The following is a 10160-nucleotide window of genomic DNA, read 5'->3' as shown; positions in this document are numbered from 1 at the left end:
TATCTGCCCCCTGGTGGTCAGTGCACATCATAACTGTCAGCCAGTCAGCTGGTCACTTAGGCTTTTATATATAGATTATTTTAATCTATATCCTAAATTTTTTTTCTTGGTTTTTGCAATTCTGAGGAAGGAATTTTAATTTACCAGAATGACTATTGTTTTGTCAGGTTTTTCTTTTATTTCTAATAGCTTTTATTTTTTTATACTTGGATGCTATGTTGATTGATGCTGCAATGTAAAAGCCACTTAACTTCTTTGTACATAAGTCCCATCATTAATTTATAAAAATAGCTCTTTTGTTCTAAGGCATTTTGATATGAATTATAATTTGTCTTATTATTACCATTGCTATTTATTTTGTCACATTTTCCTGGCAAATCTTTGACCATCTCCTTATTTTAAATATTTTTGGATTAGCTTTTAGTTTTGTGTCCCATAAGTGTAAAAAACTTTTTTCAAGGGAGGGACTTTATTTTTAATATAGCAATTGAATCTGTTTATATTTATTAGAGTTTTAATTCCTACTTCTCTAATTATTAGAGAACTTGAACATTTAAAAATCTATTAATTATTGATTTGTGAATTTTTAGTTATGTTTTTTGTTCATAGGTCCTAAATAAATTATGCAAGAAATGAGTAATCCTTTGTATATACTTTATTTGTTTTCACTTATAGTTTCAATATGCAGATAGTTAAGATTTTTAAGAGGTCAAACTATTGACCTCTGTTTTTTGTGATTTATGTTACATTTATTCTTAAAATGTTCTTTCCTTTGTAAAGCTTAGATAAATACTCATCTGGTAATTATAAATATATTTATCTAAACTTTGGATTATTTGCAATATCCCAATACCTAGAATACTGCCTAGAATACTTAATAGGTACTCAGATTATATTTTTCCTTTATTGTATTAATTTTTAATCCTTCTAAAACATCCGAAACATTTATTTAATACATTTCATATTTCTTTTGATATAAAGAGAGGACGGTTCCTCCCCAGGCCCCCAAACTAGTTAGTTTTTCCTTTGCTACTTGCTGGATAATCTTTTTCTTCCCTCTTTATTTGTTACTCTTCTTTGTAGCAGGGTACAGGGAAAAAAGGAGACTTTGAAGGCAGATAGACCTGGATTCAAATCTTAGCTTTGTCATTCACTTAAGTTTCTCCTCTTTTTTTTTATGATTTCTTTTTTTTAATTAATAAATCTTTATTGTTCAGATTATTACAGATGTTCCTCTTTTTTCCCCCATAGCTCCCCTCCACCTGGTTCCCACTCCACCCCATGCCCTTACCCCCCCCACTGTCCTCGTCCATAGGTGCACGATTTTTGTCCAGTCTCTTCCCGCACCCCCACACCACCTTCCCCCCAAGAATTGTCAGTCCACTCCCTTTCTATGCCCCTGCTTCTATTATATTCACCAGTTTATTCTGACTTAATTTTTAGGTTCACTTGTTGATAGGTATTTATTTGTTGTCACTTTATTGTTCATAGATTTTATCTTTACCTTTTTCTTCTTCTTAAAGATACCTTTCAGCATTTCATATAATCCTGGTTTGGTGGTGATGAACTCCTTTAGCTTTTTCTTGTCTGTGAAGCTCTTTATCTGACCTTCAATTCTACATGATAGCTTTGCTGGGTAGAGTAATCTTGGTTGTAGGTTCTTGGTATTCTTAAGTTTCTCCTCTTAGGGGGATAATATATGCTTGCTCAACAGTGCTGTCCTAGGATTAACAATTATGCATATGTAAGGTTCTAATCATAATGATTGAAACAATGTTAATAATCAGAACAGTGAATTTTACTGCTGTTTATTAAGCTCTAGTGTATATATTAGCACTATTTCTGTGTTATTTGTTCTATTACATTGATTTCTCTGTATATTGTTAGCATTCTTTTAAAAAAAGTTTTTAATATATTTAATACAGGAATTCAGATAGTACAAGTCCTCCAACATTGCTCATAACTTTCATTCCATCTTTTCAAAGTTTATTTTTAAAGCAGTTATTGCCTGTTTATTATTTCCAGTGAATTTTAGAATATTTGGAAGACAAGTTTTGATGTTGATTTGAATTAGAATTTCATTGAGCCTCTACATTAATTTGGACAAATTGACATCTTAACATTATTTAGTCACCTTCTTATTCCTTGACTTTCAATTTATTGAAATTTCTTGTATTTCTCACTAGAGTGCTACTTTTTCTTATAGGTATGATATTTATTATTAAAGTTATTTCTAAGTATATTTTAATATCTATTTTAAATGGAATCTCCACTTTAAAGTATTACAGCAGGTATACATGAAAACTATCAAATTTTTATATATTATATATAATCACTTCAATAGTGTCTTATTCATTCTAATATTTTTTGAATAGATTATTTTGGGGTTTCTAGCCTATAAATAATGATGATTTTTCATATTCTGTATGAGGATATAATTCTTATCTTGCATGTGCAGGTGTATGTAAAATAGTGATGATCATTACTATTACTGTATTATATCTTATGTTTATGGAATTGTCTCTGTGATATCACCCTAAGGTCTAGATATATATTCTTTATCAATTAAGTATGTATTCCTGTCTCATTTTAATGTGTAACTATAGAATAAATAGTTCTAAAAACTTATTTTCAATATTGTGCATTTACTTGAAAACATTTCTTTTTTTTTTTTTTACAGGATGTTCAGCTAAAAGTAAAGACCTACTTGCTTGGAACTGATTTGTCTATATTCAAATATGATGATTTCATCTTTGTTTTGGATATAATCAGCAGGTAGTGTTTGAGATCTTGTCTTATTCTTTGATTCATTCAACCATGATAATTAAAGAAATCATAATTATCAAAGAAATCACGATTTCAGTGAGTTATCATGTATAACTTCTTCAGGGGAATGAAGATAATTGAGCTTTCATAATTTATTTTCTTCTGGGTTTGTATGTGAATGTGTTTAAATATTTCTACCGTTTCGATGTTTATAAACCATAATGTCTTTGTGATCTTTAGAATTTCTTCAAACATCCAAATTTCATTATTTGTTACCTTTGAAAAGACAATCTGGACTTCATTTTTTTTTACTATAATCAGGATGTTGATGAAATTTATATAAATCTTTTTATCCAACTAGGTTGATGCAAGTTGGAGAAGAATTTTGTGGTAGCAAATCTGAAGTTTTGCAAGAGTCTATTAGAAAGCAAAGTGTCAATTATTTTAAGAACTACCACAGGTAAGAACTTTAATAAAATATGAACAGACTTATTTAGGTATTGAGGGTACTTAGTCTATTTCTAATTAAACTTTTAACATTAATTGGTTTAAAACAGTTACTTTTGAATTTGAAAGTATATGTATGTTCTTTATAGCTCTTTTTAGATGGTTCAGGATTTTTTACCAAAAATCTTATAAAATATCTCATTACTTATTCGTTGTCAGTTTTAATATAATCTTTGTCTTGAGAGTCTCAAAATATTGCGTAATTATTGAACTGATTTCTGTATGGGTGAAAGATGATTATTACATCAGGGTTCACCAGAAGATTTGGCCACTGTGCTATGCCTGACTATATGTGTGAGCTAGCAAGAAAGTTAAACCAGTAGAGGCAGCACTCCGTGAGGGTGCTTGAAAGCATCTGCCTTTTGGAAGTAAGAAGGCTTCTAGAGAAGAGAGCACAATATTCAGAGTGTAGCTACAAAGTGAAGATTCTGTACTACATTACTTTGCAAAACAATCACTACTAACTTTACAAAGGGTGATTAGGAATGGCTTTGGGAAGGGAGGAAGATGGGAAATAATATTCATATGGCAATGTGATTGTATACTTAAAACAGCATTAAATGAGAGAGCTAACATAGAGTGTGTCCCCAAAAAATTTATACGCAGTGTTTATTAAAATACATTTCATTTTCAAAATTGAGCTATCAGCTGTTAAAGTGTGTATATATTTTGGGGGGGCACTTTGTATATTAGATCTTGGTAGTAGCTGGACTCTGTGCTGTGTCCCTTACATACATTTTATTGTTTCAATTGAGTTCAGTCTTACTTTTTATTCTGTATTTTTACTTTTTAAAATTCAGTTTTGATTTTATTGTTATTTGGTGCAGGGAGAGTCAGGATTTGAAATTCTGCTTTCTCTCTTTGTTTGAAGTCAACTTCTGATCACAGTTGTATTTGCCATTTAGAAGAGATTATGAGACATTAAACCATTGATATATTAATTATTAAGTATGTTTAAGTACAAGTGTTCTCTGTTAATTGTAAACTTAAATATTTGTTTTGAAAGAAAATAAATTTAATGAGGAGAATGTTTAAAAATAAAAGTTTTAATTGGTTAAGCCCCAGGAAAACAGTGTTACGGGAACATGAAACCCTAACACTGCCTTTATTTATAAATTTCTTTTTTGTCAAAACTTAAGCCCTGCTAAAATAGAAGGCCTGGCTTGTACACATTGCACATTGCTGTGCAAAAGAAGAGTGTCTTTTTAATCGTACATAGAAGAGGATAGAGAACTCTGAAGTAGCCAGGAGCCGTACTGACTCTGTTAGAACTAAGGCATGCCAGTTGTCCATTTCCAAACAATTGCTTTGTATCCAGCAGGCAACTGGAGACCTTCTGGTGTTCCTGGTACTGACTGTAAGCTGCGTGCAGTGGAAAAACTGACTTTTTTAATGGTCTCCTTTCGTTATTCTACTTTACTTATTGTCAAAAAGACATACACACATACAGGAGAAAGTAATGTGAAGACAGGCAGATTGTAATGTTGTGGCCATAAACCAAGTAATGGTGGCAACCACCATAAGCTAGAAGGGGCAAAGGGAATAGATTTTTCCCTAGTCTAGAGATTATGTAGCCCTGCTGACATCTTGATTTCAAACCTCTGGCCTCCAGAACTGTGAGAGATTACGTTTCTATTGTTTTAGGTCACCTAATTTGTGGTAATTTGTTACAGCCATTGGAAACCAATGAAGAGTGGAATTGCTGGGTCATATGATAACTCTATGTTTAACATTTTGAGGAACTGCCAAACTTTTCCAAAGTGGCTACACTGTTTTACATTTCCAAAAGTACTGTATAAGGATTCTAATTTCTCCAAAACCTTGCTAACACTTGTTATTGTCTGTCTCTTTGATTATAGCTATCCTATGGGTGTGAAGTGGTATCTCATTATCGTTTGGATTTACTTTTCCCTAATGAATGACAATGTTCAGCATCTTGTTATGTACTTATTTGTCATTTGTATATCTTTGTTGTTGAAATGGTGTTCAAAGCCTTTGCCTATTTTTTAATGGCATTATTTTATTGTTGAATTGTAAGACTTGTAAACTTTTATAGTTTTAGTTCTTACATTAGGTCTGTGGTCCATTTTAATTAATTTTTATATATGGTGTGAGGTATGGGCACCATCACTTCCGCATGATTATGGTCTATGCCAGCCGTGGGCAAACTACGGCCCGCGGGCCGAATCCGGCCCGTTTGAAATGAATAAAACTAAAAAAAAAAAAAAGACCGTACCCTTTTATGTAATGATGTTTACTTTGAATTTATATTAGTTCACACAAACACTCCATCCATGCTTTTGTTCTGGCCCTCCGGTCCAGTTTAAGAACCCATTGTGGCCCTCGAGTCAAAAAGTTTGCCCACCCCTGGTCTATGATGTTTAGTATAAAGCATTTATTAGTATTTATGATTTCATAAATTCTGTAAATTATTTCCCCGTGTTTGTGGGTTATTTTTTTGGCATTGATATATGATTAGCTGAGGATATTTTAAGTACATGATTTAGTGAGTAGCTTTTGGTTTAGTCCCTTAATAAAAATGTCATTTTCTGTATATTATTATTTTTGTGATATAGTAAAAATATTCAAAGTTAAGTAAATATTTAAGTAATTTAATAAGTATAAGAGTTTTTTTTCTTTTAAGGTTGATAACATTAACAAAATAAATGTGTTATATTGGTCTGAATGGGTTCTCAAAGTTGATTATGATCATGATGATCTTCTATAATTGTTTATATTTTATTTCATTTTTTAATTCTTGTGTATAGTATACTTCTTACTTTCTGGAGTTTTTTTTTTTGTTTGTTTGTTTTTTTTTAAGAACACGGCTTGATGAACTGAGAATGTTTCTAGAGAATGAGACCTGGGAACTTTGTCCCGTTAAGTCAAATTTCAGCATTTTGCAACTTCATGTAAGTGTTTCTTAAAAACAAATAACTCTGTCTTTTATTTAGTCATCCTTAAAAAAAACCAACACAAACATGTGCGAGCATGTACAAAATAAATTAAAGAATAGTGTCTTTTCTTCCATAAAAGTGATTAATAGCAAGCCTCTTTTATAAGAGGGATCCTTTTTGGATGTCAAACTCTATTTTTACAAGTTCAGTTTACTGACTTCAAGAACGCTCTTTTGCTTAAGAAGAGTCACAATTAAAATAATTTTTTTCTTATGATTCCATAAAAATCACTTTACTTAATTTCACAGAAATTTAAACAGTTATATTTTGATGGTCATTAATGAAAAAGCTTATATTTACAGAATTTTTGTCATTTCTTCAAAGGACTACTAGGGTCTTAATTTATGCTGCAACTCATAAATTTGCCTCTAATGAGGAAATACCTCAGAAATAAAAGAGGCAAATATAAAAACCACTCTTAACTATTCTTTATTAGTTAATTGATCCCGGAATCCTTATAGAATTTGTAATCTGTAGAAATATCTTTAAGTGATCTCATTTTTCCCTTGGTTGAAACACATTGTAGATAAATATTCGTTTTGTGATAGATTTTGTACTACAAATACCAAATGTCAAGATACTGTGTATAAATTTAGAAGGTCCAGTGCATTTAGTTTTTGCCTTTGGAAGGAATGGCTTTCTAGAATCAATTTTCTTATTCTGGATAAATGTAAAGAATACGTACTAACAGTTTTTTTATAGGGATAATCTTTATGCTCATGTTGTATAATAGCTTACTTGTTATCCAGTTCTATCATATTGCTTTCCTAATGTGGAAATATTAAATAACTGAAACATGTTGATTAATAACTGCTTTCAATACAAGAAAATTAACATTAACTTAAAAATTATTTTAGAATTCATATATTACGTTGATTCCTTAACATTATTTAAAATTCTAACATTGATTTTAGAATGTCTATTTAAATAATTTTGTTTGAATTTGTGTTTAACCAGTACACACACACTTGGTATAGTTATAAGACAACTTATTTTACAAGGTACATTGAAACATTTCCATCCAAGTGAGCATTACCTTCTTTAAGTAGTTACCTTGAAGTTTCAGTTATGCAAGATGAACAAGTTTTAGAGATCAACTGTACAAGATTTCGCCTATAGTTAACAATACTGTTTGTGCACTTACATTTTTTTTTTAACAGGATAGATCTCATGTTAAGTGTTCTAACCACAAAAAAAGTGGTTACCTGGAAACAGGGATTCTTATAGACTTGTGTGGTTTTTTAAATTGTCTCTTAATTTATAGTCACTTCTTGTTTAGAATTACAAAAATAATGGTATGATTTTTAAGCAGTATAATTAATCTGATTTAATATGTATTTGCAATTTTAAAAGACAATAAACATCGTTTGAAACTTAAGCCAATGTAATTTTAAGAAGATTATCATTGAATATGAAAAAATTTCAATTTAGGATTAATACTAAAAATTAAAAGGTATAAGAAAAATATATAGTACACTTTTATTAAAAATACTCAAACCAATAGTTTTGCAATTCAGAGGAACTTTAGGATTATGCAATATCTTCCTCAGATTAGTTGCATGATCTTCAACTTTGCGCTGGATCTCTCCAGACTGCCTCAGTTTCCTTATCTGGAAAATACATGATTTGGGCTGGGAGCTACAACTCTTGCTTTAGCATTTGTGATTCTCTCATTCTAGGTGACCCTCTTATTTTATAGATGGGAAAATTGAGGCACACAGAAGCCAGGTGACATTCCCAACATTATATAGGAAGTTAATGGAATGTAATGGACTAATGGCAAGCTAGGACCATAAGATTTATCATCTGACCTCAGCATGTGTGTTTGTGCTATCTGCTTTTTGGCATATGAAGAAAAATAAATGAAAATTTATAGACGGGGATGGTATGGAGATGGAAGAGGGCATAGAAGGGATAAATGGTTAATAAAAAATAAAGTTAATTTAAATTTAATTTAATTTTAAAAACATGGAAAGTTTATAGACAACATTATAACAAAGATATATCTACATGCTTTGTTTTTGATGACTTTGTATAAGCATCTTAAATGGTACAATAAGTATGCAAGGTGTTTAACTTAATAATTAGTTTTAACAAAGACTATTGATTAAAACCATATCCTATTAATGCTTTTGCTGCTATGCTAAAATTTTTAGAATTATCAAATTTAAATTATTTTTAAAAATTTCCTGTGCAGTTACATAAAGTAAGCCAAAAGTAGCTTAATGCAGATAACACTGTTGTAAGTGATACTAGCAACTGAATTTATCTTTAGGAAAACCTTTGACTAATGTAATTCTGAGTTTGTGCTTTGAGATAACTTGTAGGATTTAAAAGAGAACAACCTAAAGAATCAGAATTAATTCCCCCCCCCCAACTCTACATTTACAGTGATGGAATGTTTATGTTTTTGAATTGTTTCTAAAAGGTATATGGCTCCTTTTCTAATGTCTAGGAATTTAAATTCATGGAACAGTCTCGTTCCCCATCAGTTTCACCTAGTAAGCAGCCAGCCTCAACATCTTCAAAAACAGAGACCTTGTTTGAGCAGTACTGTAGTGTTGGGAATCCATTTGAAATCCATGCAAACCACAATGATGAAGAAACAGAAGACGTCCTGGCTTCTAACGGGGTAGGTGGTGTTTTTAAAACATATTGGGGAACATTAAGTGAGGTTTTCTTTTTGAAGAGTATTCTACCCATTAAACAAGGTAATTGGCTAGATTTATTTACCCATTCACCACCCATATCCCTACCTATATACTACTTCTGTTCCTGTGATACTACTTGTACAGGTAATGGTTTTGCAATATGCTTTCTTGACCTTGTCCTTTTGAATGATAAAATTTGCCTATGTGTTTACTTTGTGTTCTTATTAGACTACTTTATGTTCCTACCAGATTATTAGTGGAGTAGGAGTATAGGTTCTTTATTGCACACTAGAGGCCCGGTGCACGAATTCATGTACCAGTGGGGTCCCTCAGCCTGGCCTGCGGGATCAGGCTGAAACCGGCTCTCCAACATCCCCCAAGGGGTCCCGGATTGCAAGAGGGTGCAAGCCAGGCCGAGGGACCCCACCCGTGAATGATCAGGGCCAGGAGGGATGCAGGAGGGCTCCAGGCATGTCTGGCCCATCTCGCTCAGTCCCGATGGGCCAGACCCCTGCAGCAAGCTAACCTACCATTCGGGGCGTCTGCCCCCTGGTGGTCAGTGCATGTCATAGCAAGCAATTGAGCAGCCTTAGCATATCATTAGCATATTACGCTTTGATTGGTTGAACGGATGACCAGACACTTAGCATATTAGGATTTTATTATATAGGATTTATCTGATTTGTTGGACACATGGATGCATGAGGAAATAGATCTTCTGTACTTTTTTCTCAACTCCACTCTTGGGCAACTAAGAGTGTCATTTTGTTCTATGTCCTTTTCCTGATAGAGGATAATGTCTTTCCTGGCAGGATTGTTTTTGGATTTGGAAGTATGATGTTTTAATAACACTTTGAGCAGCTCAAAAAAACAATATAGAGTAGAGGTAGTGTGAGTTTATGGAAAGTGTTTGAAGGCAAACTTTCTACTAGCTCTGTGGCCCTTCACTCTCAGTTTCTCCATAATTACAATGGGGGAATTCTTACTTCATAGTAACCTACAGGATGTTTTCACAATGTTTCATTTAGATGGGTCCTTCTGATATTCATAATTTCCAGAGGAAAACATCATTTCCAGAGGAAAACAGTATGACTTTTTTTTTTTTTATATATTTTACCGATTTTTTACAGGGAGGAAGGGAGAGGGATAGAGAGTTAGAAACATCAATGAGAGAGAAACATCGATCAGCCGCCTCCTGCACACCTCCCACTGAGGATGTGCCCACAACCAAGGTACATGCCCTTGACCGGAATCGAACCTGGGACCTTTTAGTCCGCAG

At 32.4% G+C, this 10160-nt stretch overlaps 1 protein-coding gene across 1 annotated transcript in view; it reads left to right on the top strand.

Annotated features, from left to right (window-relative positions):
- The window catches only part of VPS50 (VPS50 EARP/GARPII complex subunit), a 113406-nt gene that overhangs the window by 62878 nt on the left and 40368 nt on the right, over positions 1-10160 (top strand). The window contains exons 15-18 of the mRNA XM_005876157.2: positions 2681-2775; positions 3128-3226; positions 6095-6185; positions 8686-8862. Of these exons, the coding sequence (XP_005876219.1) occupies positions 2681-2775; positions 3128-3226; positions 6095-6185; positions 8686-8862 (462 nt within the window). The remainder of the gene's footprint in view (positions 1-2680; positions 2776-3127; positions 3227-6094; positions 6186-8685; positions 8863-10160) is intronic.

This window comes from Myotis brandtii, unplaced genomic scaffold (genome assembly GCF_000412655.1).
Source record: "Myotis brandtii unplaced genomic scaffold, ASM41265v1 scaffold48, whole genome shotgun sequence".
Lineage (NCBI taxonomy): Eukaryota > Metazoa > Chordata > Mammalia > Chiroptera > Vespertilionidae > Myotis > Myotis brandtii.
This window is presented reverse-complemented; position numbering and strand designations above follow the sequence as displayed.